Below are 21,115 nucleotides of genomic sequence, written 5' to 3' on the forward strand. Positions count from 1 at the left end.
ATCAAAAATATTTTCTCCCATTCTATAGGTTGATTTTTTGTTTTGTTGGTGGTTTCCTTTGCTGTGCATAAGTTTTTTAGTTTGATGTAGTCCCACTTGTTTATTTTTGCTTTTGATAAACCTTTGCTAAGATCAGTATCAAAGAGTTTACCCCCTTCTTTTTCTTCTAGGAGTTTTATGGTTTCACATCTTATGTTCAAGTCTTTAATCCATTTTGAGTTGATTTTTGTATATGGTATAAAATAGGGGCCCAGTCTTATTCTTTTGCATATAGCTATCCAGCTTTTCCAATGCCATTTATTGAAGAGATCATCCTTTCCTCATTGTATATTCTTGACTCCTTTGTAGAAAATTAATTGGCTATATGTGCATGGGTTTATTTATGGACTCTCCATTTTGTTCCATTGGTCCATGTCTCATACTGTTTTGATTATGGTAACTTTGTAATATAGTTTGAAATCAGAAAGTTGATGCCTCTAGCTCTGTTCTTCTTTTTCAAGATTGCTCTTGCTGTTCAGGGTCTTTTGTGGCTCCATATGAATTTTAGGGTTTTTTCCTATTTTTATGAAAAATGCCATTGGAATTTTGATAGGGATTCCATTGAATTTGTAGATTACTTTGGGTAGTATGGACATTTTAATAATTCTTCCAGTCCATGAGCATGGAATATTTTTCCTTATATTTCTTTTTCAATTTCTTTCACCTCTTTGGTTAAATTTATTCCGAAGTACTTTATTCTTTTTGATACTGTTATAAATGGGATTGTTTTCTTACGTTTTCTTTCCAATAGTTTGTCATTAGTGTATAGAAACACAACTGATTTTTTATACTGATTTTGTATCCTGTAACTTTACTGAAATTGTTTATTCTAACAGGTGTTTGGTGGAGTCTTTAAAGGGTTTTCTGTCTGTAAGTTCATGTCATCTGCAAACAAAGAACATTTTCCTTTTTACTTTCTGATTTTGATACCTTTTATTTCTTTTTCTTGCCTAATTGCTCTGGCTAGGGCTTCCAGTACTGTGTTGGATAAAAGTTGCAAGAGTGGGCATCATTATCTTATTCCTGATCTTAGAGAAAAGTTTTCAGTTTTTCACTGTTGAGTATAATATTAGCTGTGGGCTTGTCATGTATAGCGTGTATTGTGCTGAGGTGTGTTCCTTCTGTGCCCAATCTGTTTAGTTTTTATTTTTATTTATTTTATTTTATTAAAATTTTTTTTATTGGAGTATAGTTGATTTACAGTGTTGTGTTAGTTTCAGGTGTACAGCAAAGTGAACCAGTTATACGTACACATCTATCTACTGTTTTTTAGATTCTTTTCCCACGTAGGTCATTACAGAGTGTTGAGTAGAGCTCCCTGTGCTGTACAGCAGGTCCTTATCAGTTACCTGCTTTTTTTTTTTTTTTTTTTTTTTTTTTTTTTTTTTTTTTTTTTTTTGCGGTACGCGGGCCTCTCACTGTTGTGGCCTCTCCCGTTGCGCAGCACAGGCTCTGGACGCGCAGGCTCAGCGGCCATGGCTCACAGGCCCAGCCGCTCTGGGGCATGTGGGATCTTCCCGGACCGGGGCACGAACCCATGTCCCCTGCATCGGCAGGCGGACTCTCAACCACTGCGCCACCAGGGAAGCCCCAGTTACCTGCTTTATATGTATTAGTGTGTATGTGTCAACCCCAACCTCCCAGTGTATCCCTCCCCCGCTTTCCCCTCTAGTAACCGTATGTTTTGTTTTTATAGTGAAAGGATGTTGAATTTTATCAGATGCTTTTTCTGCATCTGTTGAGATACTCATATGATTTTTATCCTTCATTTTATTAATGTGGTATATCACATTTATTGATTTGTGTATGTTGAACCATCCTTGCATGGGAAGCACTTTCATACCTTTATGGGGGGCTTAGCAACAAGTGTTTGAATGGACATAGCTACTATTAGCATGTGAAATAAGCAGGGTAGAAAAATTAGGCTAAAAAATATTGTGAATAGTGACTACCATAGGGGACATCACATGTATTGAACGTTTCCACCATCCCAGAAAGTTCTATTGGATACTGCTGTTACATATTATTTTATATAATGAGGGATTGAATATTATTATAGTAAAAATTTTAAGAATCAGTGTTTGCTTATTAGGCACAATTGCAGAAGATCTGGGCTCTTGGAGAGATTGTGTGATGGAGTCCAGTGAACAGTACACCATGCTCTCTCTCTAAGGAACACTAACCAAATTAACAGTGAGCACTAACCAGTTGGGTTTTAGATACTGGCTTTTTATCCTGGTTCTGCTTTTTTTTTTTAAAAATAAATTTATCTATTATTTATATTTGGCTGCATTGGGTTTTCATTGCTGCGCGCGGGCTTTCTCTAGTTGCGGCGAGCGGGGGCTACTCTTCGTTGCGCTGCGCAGGCTTCTCATTGTGGTGGCTTTTCTTGTTGTAGAGCATGGGCTCTAGGTGTGCCGGCTTCAGTAGTTGTGGCACGCGGGCTCGGTAGTTGTGGCACACGGGCTTAGGTGCTCTGTGGCATGTGGAATATTCCTGGACCAGGGCTCGAACCTGTGTCTCCTTCATTGGCAGGCGGATTCTTAACCACTGTGCCACCAGGGAAGCCCCCTGGTTCTGATTTGAGTTGTATGAGTTTGGGAAAGCTTCTAAAAAGATTCTGTAACTTCTTTTTTTTTAATTAAAAAATTTATTTATTTATGGCTGTGTTGGGTCTTTGTTGCTGTGCACGGGCTTTCTCTAGTTGTGGCAAGTGGGAGCTACTCTTCATTGCGGTGTGCAGGCTTCTCATTGTGGTGGCTTCTCTTGTTGTGGAACACGGGCTCTAGGCATGTGGGCTTCAGTAGTTGTGGCATGCAGCTGCAGTAGTTGTGGCTCGCGGGCTCTAGAGTGCAGGCTCAGTAGTTGTGGCGCATGGGCTTAGTTGCTCCGCAGCATGTGGGATCTTCCCGGGCCAGGGCTTGAACCTGTGTCCCCTGCATTGGCAGGCAGATTCTTAACCACTGCGCCACCAGGGAAGCCCCGTGATTCTGTAACGTCTTAAAAACATTAAAAACAAACAAGAAACAGCTAATATATGGTCACTGTAAATTTTACAGCACAGAAATATTAGAAAAAACATTTTTAAAAAGAAGAAAAATCTTACCTATAAAACAAGGATGTGCTATCTCCTATCCATTTAAGTTCTTTTTATAAGACATGACATAATTCATTATGTAGTCTTAGAGATCCACTTCTCTCTTACTCTCATAACTTTGTATGGCTGAAGTGTTAGATCATTAGTAAAAATAACCTAAACTTGAGTTTTGTGTTTTTATTTAATTTTAGATCCCCAAAATATGTTTGTTATAAATAGTAAATATGTAATTGAAATTGATTAGCAAATATGTAATACCTGAGAGAATACAAGTTTACTAGGGCAGGAAATTTGAAAAGTTAAGGAACTTCTGAAGAGAAATAGAAAAATTGGAGAAGAATGGAGTGTGTGTCTAGAAGAATTTCAGTTGGTTTAGGGGTCAAAGACCATAAAAATGTCATTTCTGAAATATGTATTTTATAGGTCAAAAATTTTTGTCTTTACTGATAACTTCCTTATCTAGATTCTGTGCAGAAGAGAATAAGAATTTAATAGGCCAGAGGAGTTAATTGTGTTGGGATTTTATCTTTGTATCTGTTTTCTTAAGTAAAGTTTACTGATTATAAATTTCTTAGTTAAATATAATTTCTGTGTTTGTATGAAGCTGATGACCAGAATCTTGCTAGTGTGGGAAAGTTAATTTAAGAAAAGTTCTGTGCTGTTACCTCTGATGAGACAACAGTCTCTTTGCTTTCTCATGCTATGTACCTTTCTACTTCTCATTATTACCTGATCAGGGGATAGAAACTTGACATAGCAGACTTATTTTGAGGTCCAGGATTCTGAAGGCAAAGGAAATTAAAAGTGTGGCCAAGTGTTTCATATTACGACACTTTTTGTTCCTATATTAAAGTTATCCAAGATATTTTATAACCAACTTATTACTTTATATTTAGCTAAACATTTCCTCTCATTTCCATGAATAGTTGTAAGCTCATTGATGATTTTAATGATTGATGTATATGAATATTTAATGTTAAGCGTTAGATTAAAATGTTTACTAGGGGCTCCCCTGGTGGCACAGTGGTTGAGAATCCGCCTGCCAATGCAGGGGACACGGGTTCGTGCCCCGGTCCAGGAAGATCCCACGTGCTGCAGAGCGGCTGGGCCCGTGAGCCATGGCCTTTGAGCCTGCGGGTCTGGAGCCTGTGCTCCGCAACGTGAGAGGCCCGCGTACTGCAAAAAAAAAAAAAAAAAAAAAAAAAAAAAATAGTTTACTAAACCAGTGTTCCTGTTAACCTAAAATAATGTTACATAAATACTTTATGTAAAGTATGGGGTTTGAAACACTAGCTCAGTGCTGAACACTAATTGGCCCTACGTACATTTTGAAATATTTCTGAAAGAATGAGGGAGAAGTTGAATTTGTATTTGAGTTTATCCTAAATCTAACCATCAGTTTTTCTTCATACTAGAATTGTGAAATGTATTGGATAATATATATGTATATATTACATAATATATTAATGCCAAATATAAACAAAAATTTCTAGTTCTTCCTTTTCTCTTCCCACTTTTAATTATGGGTTCTTAGGAATCTCTTTGCTTCATTTACCACATCCCCATACAAAATTTCAATAAGAACTATCTCCATGGTAGTGTGTTAATGTGTTGAATGTGACTCTGCCTACTTTAGAATCAAAAGATCTGGGTTTAAGATCTGGCATACAGTTAGGTTCTAGAAGGTAACAGAATCCAACTCAGATGGTTTAAGAAACTTTAATGGAGGACTACAGAGATAGAGGTGGATTGAGAAAACTGGCAAGGGATGTTTTCGTTAGTTACAGAGGGAAGCTCGAAGGGGCAAGGAAAATATAGTGTTATTAGAGCCTGGTGAGAGCTGTGGAGAAGGTGGTGCCTGACAGGAGCCAAGGTGGTAGAGGGCCAGAGCTTCTGCCACAAAATGTGACCAGTAGGAAGGAGGGAGCTGGAAAGAAATAATCCAGCTTTTCGCTGCCTTCTGATCTGCCAGTGATGGATAGCACTGGAACCCAGAAGATGCATCTGTTGAGGTCAGCCTCCTTTGGGCACAGGGTAGGGCAGAAGAGTATTGGAGGGATGGGGTAGTGGCAGTAAGATAATAACCAGTACAGCTACTGACGAGATTGGGATTTGACTTCAGGTAGTATTTTAGATTCAAGTTTTATCTACAAACTGCAGATCCTTTACTGGGGTTGATGTGAGCATTAAGTGAGCCATATCAAATATGTCAAAGTACTCTAATAGTGCCTTGGTCTTATATTTTTTAAAAGTTTTGATAAGGTGTGGATTTGAAAAGCTCAGCTTCATTTCTCTTGGTGCTGTGCTGCATTTGTTTCATAGACACTTTGGTTGCCACCATACTTTTGAATATATGTTAATTTTTGTGTTTTCCAGCGATTTTGGAGAAGTGAAATGAACAGTCATTGTTAGATAGTTCCCAAGATTTAGACTTTTTCTTACTGCCTAATGACAGGTTTCGTTTTTTTCACCCTTGGTGTAGACGGAACACTGCTTACTCCTGAACTTATGCATGGGGGGCGTTTGAGTTGTAGAAATTGTCTCCCTGGTAAAAGTTTGGTCAGACTTCACCCTGCTACTTCTGTCATTGGTGTTGTCCTTGTTGACTGCTTCTGTTTTCTTGAGACAGCAGTAGTAGTGCCTTGTCATAGTTTTTCCTCTTAATTCTTACAGTATTTCTGTTCATAGAGATCTACTTTCATCCAGCCTCATCTTTGAGCATTTGTAGGCCAGACTGAGATCAAGCATTGAGTCTATTGTCAGGAAAAGTATAACCAGCAGTTAATATTCTACTTAAAAGCACTTTCTGCTTTTTAAAAATTCTCTCACAAAAACTATATTATGATTTTGAAATTAAGTAATTTCTATTTCATTTCACAGGCTCAAGTTTTTGTACACTTCAAACTGAACTTTTCTGAGTTACTGACTAAACCTTAATTATCTTCCACCAGACGGTCTGCCAAATCCCGAAGCAGAAGCCCATATTCATCTAGGCATTCAAGATCTCGTAGCAGGCACAGATTGTCTAGATCCAGAAGTCGTCATTCTAGCATTTCTCCTAGCACACTAACTCTGAAGAGTAGCCTGGCAGCTGAATTGAACAAGAATAAAAAAGCACGAGCTGCAGAGGCAGCACGAGCTGCAGAGGCAGCGAAAGCTGCAGAAGCAGCTAAGGCTGCCGAGGCTGCTGCCAAAGCTGCCAAAGCTTCAAACACTTCTACACCTACCAAGGGGAACACAGAAACTGGTGCCAGTGCATCACAAACCAACCACGTGAAGGATGTGAAGAAACTTAAAATTGAGCATGCACCTTCTCCCTCAAGTGGTGGAACTTTAAAAAATGACAAGGCAAAAACAAAGCCACCTCTTCAGGTAACAAAGGTGGATAATAATTTGATTGTAGATAAAGCCACCAAGAAAGCAGTTGTAGTTGGAAAGGAGGGTAAATCTGCTGTTACAAAGGAGGAGCCAGTATCTCTTAAAGAGAAAACCAAACCACTTACACCAAGCATAGGAGCCAAGGAGAAGGAGCAACAACATGTGGCTTTAGTGACCTCTACCTTACCACCCTTACCTTTGCCTCCCATGCTGCCTGAAGATAAAGATGCTGATAGGTAAGTGCAAACAATTTTGTCAGTGACTGTTTAAAGAAAAAAAATCTAAGTTTGAAATGAGAAATTATTTGACCCCCACCAAAAAAATTTTATAATGACTGTTAGTAAGTGAATTAATTGTCTTTATTGTGTACAACTTAAAATGAAGCACATGGCTTGTAGGATGAAAAAATTATAGCTTATGCTAAGAATTCCAGGTAAAAATTGCCATTGTCGTGGGATACAATGTATGTTTCAGCTTGAGTTTGAGAATTAGAAATGTTGGTATTTTCTTTGGCTGAGTATTCCTTGGTGATACTGCCTACCGGAGACAGGACATTTTATGAGAAAGTCTGTCCTGGTTGATAATAGCATGTCTCTTGGTTATTCTAAGTGTTTTCATTGGCCTTATAAATTTATTACTTTAGGTGGCTTTATGAATACATCACTTTTTAGTGTTTTGTTGACTTAATGTTTTGCAATTAGAGATTAATTACATATTACGGAAATGTGTTTATGCTTTTGTGCTTTATGCTTTCCTTTAAATTGTTTACACATTTCTGCTGTGAATGTTGGGGGTGTGGCTTGTACTTTATTTTGAAACATTTTTAAGAGGATGAAGGTAAGAGTAAATGTAAATGCAGTTCTAAGAATGTTTCTCAGATGTATGCTAGGATAGAAGCTTTATGCTGTTGTGTGATATTTGCCAGTTGACTTAACCTTTTTCATTCTTATTTTTATGAAGAAATTATAACTGTTCCCCTCCCCTTCCCCTTTTTGTTAAAAAGCAACTATATGGTCAGTTTTCCTAGCTGACATCTGAGAATTTGAAAACAAGTGGATAGAAATTCCATGTGGGCAGGTCTTTCAAGTGCTCACTTTGGCTAGCATTATGACCATTTTATAATTTAAAACAAACAGAACATAAAGTATTGAATATAATTTCTGTGTTTCATGCCCTCTGAGGCATCTTTTTTCTACAATCAAAAATGTTGCTGAGGGACCCCAGCCAATTTGATCAGGTGTTATCCAGTTATACTATTCTAATTGTGGTATTTGCAGGTTTGACTGTTCTCTAGGAACACCAAAGGGTCATAACAGTAGTGATTTGTAATTTTGATGAGTCCTTCAATGGGCTGTCCAGGACAGAGAGGCATGAATGCAGAATTGAGTCACTTCATTAGTGAGAATAAGCCAGTTGCTGAGAATCTAGTGATTCTGGACCAGTGAGACTGGTTGTTCTCTGCTTTATTTTTCATATGTGCTTCAGGGGTAAATTTTTAGTGGTGATGTTTTTAAGAGCTCAGGATGTGCCCAGGTGACTGCTTATTAAGGAGGATATTCTTTGTGCATCTGTTTTTAACAAGATGGTGGCACATTTCATACTTGGCCATTAAAAAATTTTTTTGACCCACCTTCTTTTCTGTCTTTTCTCTTTTATTGTGTCTTTGCTCTTTTTGCTTTGAAAGTGTTTGTGTGTTTCAAGCATATTGAAGTTTTTTAAGACTCCTGAGTACTACTACTGACATATGCGGCCAAAGATTGATTCAACATCACTTATAGCCACTCTTCTTTTTTTAAAATAATTTTATTATATATATATTTTTAACATCTTTATTGGAGTATAATTGCTTTACAGTGGTTTGTCAGTTTCTGCTTTATAACAAAGTGAATCAGCTATACGTATACATATATCCCCATATCCCCTCCCTCTTGTGTTGCCCTCGCACCCTCCCTATCCCACCCCTCTAGGTGGTCACAAAGCACCGAGCTGATCTCCCTGCGCTATGCGGCTGCTTCCCACTAGCTAACTATTTTACACTTGGTAGTGTATATATGTCCATGCCACTCTCTCACTTCGTCCCAGCTTACCCTTCCCCCTCTCCGTGTCCTCACGTCCATTCTCTACGTCTGCATCTCTATTCCTGTCCTGCCCCTAGGTTCATCAGAACCATTTTTTTTTTTTAGATTCCATATATATGTGTTGGCATATGGTATTTGTTTTTCTCTTTCTGACTTACTTCACTCTGTATGACAGACTCTAGGTCTATCCACCCCATTACAAATAGCTCAGTTTCGTTTCTTTTTATGGCTCAGTAATATTCCATTGTATATACATGCCACATCTTCTTTATCCGTTCCTCTGTCAGTGGACACTTAGGTTGCTTCCATGTCCTGTCTTGTAAATAGAGCTGCAGTGAACATTGAGCCACTCTTCTTTTTGATGCTCCAAGTTTGATTGTCTGAAATTTGGCCAGTGGGAACTCCTTTATGCTACCTCCTTTGTCCTTTTGATATGACTCATTTTATTTTTGAGCGCTTCCTTGCTTCCTAGCCAAACAATATCTTTTAGGCTTACTTTGAACTTTGCTTCTCTCCCAGCCCTGGAATCCATTACTCTCCGAACATCATAAGGTAGACTGTTAACTATATGTTTGCATTTAATAAATCATTTTTAAAAAAAATTTGGATCATACCATGCATAATATTCCTTCACTTCTTTTTTTTTTTTAATTTAATGTGTTGTAGATCTTTCCAGGTTGGTCGAGATAGGTTCAATATTCCTATACATGGAAGTGGATGCATCACTCTCTTATTAACTATTCTGTTGATCAGTGGATACTTAGATTTATAATTGTTTGCTATTAAATTCTCCTTATACATTAATATTTTATGTACATGTGAGCAATTTTTATAGGATAGTTGTGAGGTCAAAGTATCCACATTTAAAAATTTGATGGAAACTGCCAAATTGTATCTTAGTAAGATTGTGTACCAATTTATGCACCCAAGTATATGAAATTGCTTCAACTAACACTAAATATTGCCAATTTTGAAATGTTGAAAATCTTTAAAATATATGATTAATTTTGCATTTTTCTGGTTTTTGAGATATAGCATCTTTCTAAACACTTGTTAGCTTTTTTTTTCAGTGAATTGCTTGTTCATGTTTTATACTGACTTTTCCTTAAGATTATTATCCTTTTTCTAATTGATTTATAGGTACTGCTTATGTTAGGGATCTTGACCTGTGCCTCTCACAGTCTGTTGCTTGTCTTTGAGACTTATTTTTGTTTTTGGCTACATGGGTGTTTGCCGTTATGAATGTAGTTGGATCTATAATTTTTCCTTTAAAACTTACAGGTTTAAAACATTTTTAAAAGTTAACTCACATCTCACAGAAATTTGTTTTTGGTTATTATATGTAGAAGAAAGACATGGTCTGATTATGTGCTGTCCTGCATCACCCCATGGACTAATAGATCAGTTGTTGCTAATGTCATTTATTGAATAATCTATCTCACTGATTTGTGGTGCCATATATAAAAATTCTTATAGACATCTGTGTGTTTCTGGACTCTTTTCTATTAACATGTTTTATTATTTCTTTGCCAATACCTTTTTGTTTTAACTTCTTTAGGTGCATAGTATTTTGGCTCTCAGAGTCAGATTTCTATTATAGGAGTAGGCAGGTAATGTAAAAGTAAAGGGATGGAGTAAATTACTGGTTAGTGAATAACCCGGCCATTCAGCCTCAACTTCAGCACTGCTATAAATGAACTTGGGCCCAGTGTTGGCATTTTTTGCCTTTATTCTTAGACAGATTTTATGATCATTTGGCTTGTCTTGCTTGATTTTTGTTTGGGACTTGGTTAAATGCAATGCTTAATTTGGAGACTGACAGATTTACAGGATTACGGTTTCCCATATGAAAACATCATTTCTTTTCATTCATTCTGGTCTAGTTTTATGTTCATCAGCCATATGTTTTAATTTTCTTCTCTTGGTCTTATACATTTCTGGTTAAAGCATTTTGTTGTTTTTTGTTTCCGTAGTATATGGAGACTTTTAAAAAACTCATCACATACCCTACTTGGTTATTGCAGGTATTCAGTGAAAATATAATGTTTTTAATTATATAGTGTTATTTTTGGAAACTAATATTTCATTTCTCTTAAGTCTGGGAGCCTTGCTGAATTTGGTAGTTCATATAATGATATATTTGAATATAGGCAGTCTTTTAAATGTTAAATTATAAGTAAAATTAAGACTTCTAGTCTCCCCTCCCCCCCTCCATTGATTTGAATTTTTGGACAAATGCAAATTTTGGACTGAGTTCTAATTACAAGTTAGAGACTACAGTTCTCTAAATAAATTATTTTAAATAGTATTATTTTCAGACAGAGTTCAAGTGGTACCTTTTCTAGAAAGAAGCTTTTACTGTCTTTCAGTCCTGAGTTAGCTACCCTTTAGTACCATAGTACTCTGGAAATTAGTCTGTACAGTACTTTATCCTGCTGCTTTCTGATGTCCTCCAAAAGACTGTAACCTCCTTTCTGAGAGGAACTGTATGTATCTTAATGTATTTGTGAATTGTTTTTGTTGTTAATCTATAGTGCCTATGTAATACCTAGCACATAGACGTGTATAATGAATATTTGTTGAATGGAGGGACATGAAAATTGAAAAGTGGGCTATATGACACCATTACTATAAAAATAAAACTGCAATCCAATTTCCTTTTGAGCTTGTTTTCCCTATTAAAGATTACTTTCTAGTAACACGGGGTTGTGAAGAAAAGTCACAATTTTATTGATAAATAGTTTTTATCAGATGGTATTAAAAGACTGTATTGTACAATAATATTAAAGTCCAACATGAGTAGGAGAAGTTATAATTAAAATGAAATGATTTATATTGTTAACATCATTAGTAGCTTCTGACCACAGCAGTGTAGTTTCACTAAAGTTTTTAATTCTGGGACTCATAACTGCTATGAAAGTATGTGAAGTCCAAATTTTATTATCATTATAATATTCTCTTTCAACATGTTCTATTGTTAAACAGATTTTGTAGTGTCTGGGAGGTTTAAAATAATCAATTACCAGGTTAAGATATAGTTTAAAAAATCGGAGCTCTTAATACATTCAAAAAAGTATAAAACTAACTGAGCTTAATTTTCACCTGTAATTCTGATAAGCTAGAGCCTTAAAAAAAATTTTAAAGAATCATTGTCCAATTCAGGAAAAATTAATTCTGGAAAGGGATGAAGCTAAATTTGTTATTTGTAGTTATTTAAATGGAGCAGATAAATAATAGCATGTGGTTTACTTATTTCTTACAACAAAATAGCTTTTCGTCTCTCTACCAGACTCAAACCAAATGCTATTATAAAACTAATGAATTTTCCCATAAAGCATGACTAGTTGACTTTCAGTTTTAATTTACAGTTTTATAGTAATTCTATATCTTTTTAAAAAGTAGACTATTTTTTAGAACAGCTTTAGATTTACAAAAAAGTTATAATGATATTACAGAGGGTTCCCATATACCCTCCATTCAGTTTCTTCATTATTAACATCTAGCATTATTAGTATAGTACATTTGTTACAATTAATGAACCAATATTCATACATTATTAGTAACTAAAGTCCATACTTTGTTCAGATTTCCTTAGTGTTTATCTAATTCTGTATCGTTTTTGCCCCCAAATTTTATATTTTTGCAGTTGAATATAGTATATTATTTTAGCTGGAAAGTAAAGAAACTCAGTTTAGTCTTTTGCCATTGTGTGCTATATAAATGCATTTTTATTTCTCAGTGAAATAAATTTTTGTGTTTTATTTGTCTGACTCCTTTCTTTTTAGCTTACGAGGAAATATTTCAGTAAAAGCAGTTAAAAAAGAAGTAGAAAAGAAACTACGATGTTTACTTGCTGATTTACCACTGCCCCCTGAGCTACCAGGAGGAGATGATCTCTCAAAGAGTCCAGAGGAAAAGAAAACAGCAACACAGTTACATAGTAAAAGGAGGCCTAAGTATGTGCTTACTTTCTACCTGCTCTTAAATTGGCCAGAGATGATTCCGGATCATCATAAAATCATAAAATCCAAAATTAAGATTCAAAATAATAAAAAGTGTCTTTATTCTTTCAACTTAAGTATATGAATAACTTTTATTGGAGCTTTGAAAAAATTTTTTTCATAATTGCCTGAGTACTTATTCAAAATGACTAATAAAACCAAATTAAATTTTCTCTCTCAGTTTGTAATGTATTAATTTCTTGAGATATATGTTGAAGAAAATTTCTATAATTAAGGTATTTAAAAAACAAATACTGAAATTGGGCAAGGTGGAAATCAGCATTCAGTGAGCCCAGACAAAATTAGTAATGGGCAAGCTGCTATGTTTTCCTTTGCTTTTAGCTCCATTTGCTCCCATAACTAAATGACTTCTTGATTTTGCAAGAGGTGGAGTGGAAGAAGGTTTGAAATCTGTATCCTAAATTAGCTTCAAGTAAGTGCCTAGAGATAACTCTTTCCCTTGAAACCTGTTCATCAGTTAAGGACCGAGGGAGAATGATGCTTCCTTTTTTTTTACTTCTGCTTAACCAAGGGAAAGTGTAAGTAAGACTTTGAGTTAGATCTGGTTTTAGAATTGCTGTTTCAGGTAGTGTCTAGTGTAAGAATATGAGGTGATTTTCTAGTGTGGAGTAGAAAGCTAGAAAACTTTTAAAGTAGTCTCTCCTTGAGTACTGTAGCTTTATTCCTTTACTTAAATTCTCTTACCTGCCAGAATATTAAGATACTACAGAATTACATATCTTTTTGAAGAATATCAAATATTTGTTATATATAATACATACTTAAAGTATAGATTCCTAAGGGTTGATAATATTTTTATACTCTCCTAGACTGAAAATCTTTCTGGTGCTTCCATTTTAAAAATAATTTTATCTAGCCATAAGTCTAAATTTGTCAATATGCTTTATAGTTAGATTTTTGGTAATGTTCATTATTAAACTTCTGGTTTTTGAAAGCAGATAAATATATACACGTTGTCAATGAATGAAAAAATACTCTGGAGGTTATTTAGAGAACTTTGAGTCTTTGAACCAGTGTTGGTTTTGTCCCCTCGCTGAAAAATTATATTGTATTTCTGAAAGTCCTTCATACAAACTTTATTACTTCTCTTTCCCACTGTAAGTGTTAGTCTACAGAAGGAGAGTCAGTATGGAGAAATACCTTGACTTTCATGCTAATTTATAATACCACCTCACAGTGTTGCCTGTCTTGGATGATCACAAATATGCAAGGGTGAGGGGAAATAAATGATTTAAGATTGGGTATGGAGGGTGGATATTGAGTATTAAACAGTTTATTCACTTTGCTTGATTGTATATAAAAACTTCAGAACTATATTTGATAGAATATGTGGGCCTCGCTATGGTGAAATCAAAGAAAAAGACATTGACTGGGGAAAACGCTGCGTGGATAAATTTGATATCATCGGAATTATTGGAGAAGGTACCTATGGACAAGTTTACAAGGCCAGGGATAAAGACACTGGTAAGAATGCCAAATGCTTTGGATCTTTGGGCCTATGGAATGTGCTTAATTCATGTTTCTCTTCTAATGTATAACTTGAGGAATTTTCAGAAAAAAAAGTTAAATTTGAATTTATCATGCTATTGTTTCATCTTGTTTTTTGTTTCATTTTATATATGCACTTATGTAAGATATGGGTACATGTAATGGGGTGTATATACATATATGTTTTTTTTGTTTGTTTTTTTTTGGCTGCATTGGGATCTTCGTTGCGGCACGTGGGCTCTTTGTTGTGGCATGCAGGCTTGTCTTTGGTTGTGGCGCGCAGGCTCCAGAGCATGTGAGCTCAGTAGTTGCGGCACACGAGGTCTCTAGTTGTGGTGTGTGGGCTCCAGAGCACGCAGGCTCAGTAGTTGGGGCACACGGGCTCAGTTGCCCCACGGCATGTGGGATCTTAGTTCCCCAATTGGAAGGCGGATTCTTCTTCTTTTTTTTTGTTTTTAATAAATTTATTTTATTTATTTATTTATTTTTGGCTGCATTGGGTCTTCGTTGCTGCGCGCGGGCTTTCTCTAGTTGTGGTGAGAGGGGCTACCCTTCCTTGCGGTGTGCGGGCTTCTCATTGCGGTCGCTTCTCTTGTTGCGGAGCATGGGCTGTAGGCGTGCGGGCTTCAGGAGTCGTGGCTCACGGGTCCTAGAGCGTAGGCTCAGTAGTTGTGGTGCATGGGCTTAGTTGCTCCGTGGCATGTGGCATCTTCCCGGAGCAGGGCTCGGACCCATGTGCCCTGCATTGGCAGGGGGATTCTTAACCACTGTGCCACCAGGGAAGCCCCGGAAGGCAGATTCTTAACCACTGGGCCACCAGGGAAGTCCCCTGAGAGAAAGTTTTAAAAGGCCTTGGGGCAGAGGAAAAAGTAACTGTTAGACGCCGTGTATTTTACTAGTAAATAGTGCTTAGAGTCAGTGTTTAATCTTTATTTATAATTTCTTGTTGAAGTAAATGAATAGATAAAATAGCGTAGGTGTTTGAGGGCGCTTAGCATAAGCGAGGTTACCTTATGCATAGAAACTCTGAAGGCAGTTATAGCATGCAGCAATAAAGTAATATTTATCATGATGATTCTGCATTATCAAAAGAGATTAAATTATAAAACAAGGAATCATACATTTTAGATTTCTATTAAAAAAATCAAGTAATTTTTAATGATTAAAAGGAAAAACGTCCTTCCTTTGGAAAATTTGTAAGTACAGAATTCCTTTTTTTTCCCCTACAAAGACGTGGAATGAGCAAACTTCTATTACAGTGAATTTTTTCTTGTAATAGGATTTGTGGGTGTTTCAATATTTAGATTATCTGATACAAAACTCACTCATATGTAAGTTATTAGGCCATTTAGTGTTGTGGGAAGAGCACATAGTTTTGAGAGAGCTAAACCAGATTTTGAATCCCAGTTTTACTACTTGGGTAACTGGGCATCTTTGGACAGTTAATATATCTGAGCATATTTTCTTATCTGCACAATGTCCAGAGTTTTCTCATCTGTTCACAGAGGTTTTATGCATGTATAAGCATATTAGGTATATTTAGCCTCCCCTCTTCACTTTTTAAAAAATGGCAGTGTAATATATCTACTCTTCGTTATCTAGCTTTTTTCATTTAATATATCTTAGTATAAAATAACAGTACATATAGACCTACTTTATCCTTTTTAACAGTTGTATAATATTCCATAGTTTGATAAATACCCCTTAATTTATTTAACCAGAGACTTTTTGAACCATAAACATTGTAATTTGGTATATTGGAAACTAAGATATATTTTGTGGTTTGTAAGTTCAAGAGGTAGGAACTGAAATTACGAATTAAAATAAAAATTTAGGTAATTCCCTGCTGGTCCAGTGGTTAGTACTCCACGCTTCTACTGCAGGGGGCGCGGATTTGATCCGTGGTCGGGGAACTAAGATTCCTGCAAACTACCTGGTGCAGCTGAAAAGAAAAAATAAAAATAAAAAAAAATATTAAAAAATAAAATAAAAATTTAAAATGTTACTTAGTTTTGTCAGCTGGTAACCTGATTTTATTTACTTTTCTAATAGGAGAAATGGTAGCCTTAAAAAAAGTACGCCTGGATAATGAAAAGGAAGGCTTTCCCATTACAGCAATTCGAGAAATTAAAATTCTCCGGCAGCTTACCCACCAGAGTATTATCAATATGAAGGAAATAGTGACCGATAAAGAAGATGCTTTGGATTTTAAGAAGGATAAAGGTATGTGTGCATATTTACATAACCAATTCTGTGTATTCATGATTTTTCTAACTTATAGATTTTGATATTGACCATTTGAGTTTTTATTAGGTACATTAAAAATATTGCCTTAATATCAAACTCTATTAAAAATTTTTTAAAATTTATTTTATTGAACTATAGTTGATTTACAATGTTGTATTAATTTCTGTACAGTGAAGTGATTCAGTTTTACGTATATATATTCTTTTTCATATTCTTTTCCATTATGGTTTATCACAGGATATTGAATATAGTTCCCTGTGCTATAAAGTAGGACCTTGTTGTTTATTCATTATATTTGTAATAGTTTGCATCTGCTAATCCCAAATTCCCAATCTATCCCTCCCTCTGCCTTCCATCCTCCTTGGCAACCACAAGTCTATTTTTTATGTCTGTGAGTCTGTTTCTGTTTTGTAGGTAAGTTCACTTGTGTCATATTTTAGATTCCACATATCAGAGATATCATATGATATTTGTCTGACTTATTTAGTATGATAGTTTCTAGGTCCATCCATGTTACTGCAAATGGAATTATTTCATTCTTTTTTATGGCTGAGTAGTATTCCATTGTATGTATGTACCACATCTTCTTTATGCATTCATCTGTTAGTGGACATTTAGGTTGTTTCCATGTCTTGGCTATTGTAAATAGTGCTTCTGTGAACACTGGGGTGCATGTGTCTTTTTGAATTATAGTTTTGTCTGGATATATGTCCAGGAGTGGGATTGCAGGATCATATGGCAACTTCAGTTTTTAGTTTTTTGAGGAGCCTCCATACTGTTTTCCATAGTGGCTGCACCAATATACATTCCTACCAACAGTGTAGGAGGGTTCCCTTTTCTCCACACCCTCTCTAGCAATTTGTTATTTGTAGAGTCTTTAATGATGGCCATTTTGAACTGGTGTGAGGTGGTACCTCACTGTAGTTTTGATTTGCTTTTCTCTAATAATTAGTGATGTTGAGCATCTTTTCACATGCCTGTTGGCCATCTGTATGTCTTCTTTGGAGAAATGTCTGTTTAGGTCTTCTGCCCATTTTTTGATTGGGCTGTCAAACTATTTTTTTAATTTATGTTTTTGAATTTTATTTTTTTATACAGCAGGTTCTTATTAATTATCTATTTTATACATATTAGTGTATATATGTCAATCCCAATCTCCCAATTCATTCCCGCCCTCAACCCCCATTTTTTGATTGGATTGTCAAACTATTTTAAAATAGTTGAGTTGAAGAATTATTTTACATGTTTTACTTTACTGGTTTTCGAGTCACCTAGGTAACATCATACTTATTGGTATTACAGATGAAGTATTCACTAGCAATATTTTTTGGGGGGGGGCCTCAATATGTACTTTTTAGTCTTTATTTTTTAGTGATTTAGAAGCAGTTTATAGTAGTATTAGAATATATTTACCTTACATTTTTAATGTTATAATGCCTCAACATACAAGGAAACTTTGTGGTAGGCATATGTATTATTTCTAAAAGTATGGTGGCAAAAATGTCAAGCTGAAATTGCTTTTGATAATCTATAGTGGTATATTGTTGGCTTTTAGCAAAAAAAAGCTGAAAAGAAATTAGTGTGCTTTTTAAAGTAGTTAACATAGGGTATTTGAAGGGTGAAAGAAATGCTCTACTTCCAGCAGGTTTTAGATCTTTAGTGTAAGATTTTGGAACTAAGGTTGACTCCCTTACAGTCAGTGGTTTTCAAAGAGCAGAATTCTTTTTGAAACTAAACCTAACATAAAACAGATTAAAAAGTAGGTATGTTCTGACTGAACATGGTGCTTATCCTCCTCCCATCCCCAGCTATAAACATGCACCATCTTATTCTTCTGGGGAACACAGTAGAAAAATGATTGTTGTTATGTATGGTAACCATTTTTTATGAAGGAACCTCTGTTTGAAAGTATTCTGTATGCCCTGTGGAGATCATCAGAATCATCTTTTTAATTGATATAACTTCCATTAGTTGTTTTCCCATAATAAAGCCCATATTTCTTAGTCTGACTTTGAACTGGGTTTGTCTTTTTCATGTTATTTTTCACTACTTCTTATTGTGTAGTAGAAAGGTTACCTGTTTGACTTGGGTTAGAATGTCTGGGATTAGAGACTTAGCTTTTCAGCAAGGCCTTTAGCCCTTCTGAGCCTGTTATTTCTTTACCCATTAAAGGGAAACATTATTTCTCTTACTGTGTAGTAAGAATTAAATTAAGATTTTATGCATGAGGGTGGTGTGCAAATACTGTTTTTCATTAATCTTGTTCTATAGCCAAATTAATATAGTTGCTTTTCCTCCACATACCCTGGACCTCTGTTTTACTGATCTGTGTGATCACATCCCTGTTTATTTCTCCAACCTCAACCCCAATCAGTTTTTCTCATTGCTCACCAAACTCCATTCACATCACTCGTTTGAGTCATCAGATATGCCAGTGCACTTCTCTGCCCTGAAGCCTTTCTTTACACTGGGCATACTCCTCTCCAGCCCCAACACACACACACACACACACACACACACGCACGCACGCACGCACGCGCGATTTAAAAGGCAAATTTCTCATTCTCTAGCTCTCTGCCTGAATGTTGCTTTATTCATTAGTGAGGTCTTACCTGACCAGTCTTCCCACTTTCCACCACAGTGGCCTTAAGAAAACAGGGTTAAGTGATTTCACCATGGGTATATTTTTGTGCAGAAACCTATAGATGCTGAAGGAGCTTCCTCTGAAATAATCAAGGGAATGCAGGCGAGACAGACAAACTAATTCTAAATTTTATTCCTAATGTTTTCATCTTCAAGCAGTTCCATTTCTTTTTATTCTCTTTGAGGGAATCTTTGAACTATTTTGTCTGTTTCTCAGTCTTTTTATTGTTAGTGTGAGGTATAAGAAAACATTTCCTATACCTCTAGGTCTTTAGTTTCTACGTGGGATGCAGTTACTTGTATTAATTTCAGTAGTCTTGTGTTCATACTTCCCTGTTCATAAGGTCTTTGAACTAGACAATTATTTTGCAACAGAAGCTTTGCTTTGTTATTTTCTCCTTTCCACTGAGGATTATGAATTTACAGAAAAATAATTTCTGAATGAATGTAATAATATTCAATGAAAAATTTTAATGCAGTTTCTAATTCTCTGGGTAGAGGACACTTTTTGTTTTGCAGTTATATGCAGTATAAAGTAAAACGTTAGTCATTGATCTCCATATCAAAATGTAAATATTTAGTATTCAGATGAAAAACAAACACTGAAATAATGGTATCACTACAACAAAATAGTATTTTGGTACTTAAAATTAACATAATATCCTGGGTAACGAAAACCAGTATTAAAATTACTTTGCACAAATTAAGTTAGCTGTAATGCTCTCAGTACTAGTGTTGGTTTAATGAGGGAATTTGAGTAATCTTTTAATTTGGAATTTTTCTAAAAATCAATAAAACAGTTTTCTATAGTAATGCTTATGGCAGAGTGTCATTATATGGTTGAGGGAAGCAGTCTTAAGTGTCACTTCCTCTGTAATCTCTTGATTCTCACATGGTGCTCCCCTATGCTTGCATTCCAGGTTATACACAGTTCTATAACGATATTTTCTATTTCAACTTAGTCATTATGTTTTTATATCTTATTCCTATTGAAGTGCCTGCCTGAGGACAGAGACTGAGTTTTATTCTACTTTGTGTTCATAGTGTGCAGCACACAGTAGGTTATCATTAAATTTTGAATAAATGAATGAATGAAATACAGAGGTGAGAATGTTCTGTGGAGTAGATAGAAAGTTAAAGATGGGTGCTATTTGGATAAGTAGAGAGGAGGCCATTCTAATTCATAATTGTCATAACGTGTTTTATGAGGCAATGAAAAATTGGCATATCCCTTAAAACAAAGTCTTGCTTCAAAATTATCTTCCCTGTCTCATTTTCCTAAAAATCTGAATTCATTCCCATAATATAGAACTGCTAATATTTTGTGGGTTTTGTGATGAGAGCATTGTTGATTGATTTGTTCGTTCTTTCCATACATGTTTATTGTGTCAGTTCTAGACTTGGGCTGGCCAATACAGTAGCCACTAGGCAATATGTTTATTTAAATTTAAATTAATTAAAATTAAATAAAATTAAAAGTTCAGTTCCTTAGTTGCATTAGCCACATTTCAGGTGCTCTGTAGTTATACATTACTACTGACTGCATTTTGGATAGTGCAGCTAGAACATTTTCATCAAATCAGCAAGTTCTAATGAATAGTGCTTAAGATATACAAGGTAAAAAAAAAAAAAATCTGGTCCCCGACTCAACTGAGTTTCTGGGAACCAGGTGGATCAGTACTTGCTAGAACTAAATCAGACTAATATATGAATGACAGGCTTTTTTCTGCCCAGAAGTTTTCCCTTATTGTTAACTCTGTTAATCTGTAATTGCCAGAATTTCAGTTGTAGGTGGTGAGTTTCAAAAAAAGAGAAAAAATTTAATGCAGGCTGTGGGATCTACCAAATAAGGAAGAGAACTTTGTTAAGGAGTCTGTACTTACCAACTGTGTACTGTGTCTTCTTTTTTTTTTTTTTCCTACCTTAAAAAAGAAGTGAACTTGCAGGTTATTTTATTAAAGATAAAATTTTCCTGTGATGGTGGGGCCTCCAGCAGCATGTTGAGGCAGGATGGAAAGTCACTTGTAAGTTTAAATTTTTTATATATGAGGGCTGCCTATATTATGTTATTCATTTTGTCATGTAAAAGATAAAACTTAGTCTCAGTTGTACAATTTATTTGT

At 35.5% G+C, this 21,115-nt stretch overlaps 1 protein-coding gene across 2 annotated transcripts in view; it reads left to right on the top strand.

The window, feature by feature from the left end:
• Positions 1–21,115, top strand: part of CDK13 (cyclin dependent kinase 13) — a gene marked incomplete at its 5' end in the record, with an annotated part of 108,644 nt that overhangs the window by 23,601 nt on the left and 63,928 nt on the right. For both annotated transcript variants that reach the window (XM_079711397.1, XM_079711398.1), the window contains 4 exons: positions 6,088–6,750; positions 12,378–12,548; positions 13,939–14,078; positions 16,155–16,325. In XM_079711397.1, coding sequence (XP_079567523.1) covers positions 6,088–6,750; positions 12,378–12,548; positions 13,939–14,078; positions 16,155–16,325 — 1,145 coding nt within the window. The remainder of the gene's footprint in view (positions 1–6,087; positions 6,751–12,377; positions 12,549–13,938; positions 14,079–16,154; positions 16,326–21,115) is intronic.

This window comes from Hyperoodon ampullatus (assembly GCF_949752795.1).
Source record: "Hyperoodon ampullatus genome assembly, chromosome: 9".
Classification (NCBI taxonomy): domain Eukaryota; kingdom Metazoa; phylum Chordata; class Mammalia; order Artiodactyla; family Ziphiidae; genus Hyperoodon; species Hyperoodon ampullatus.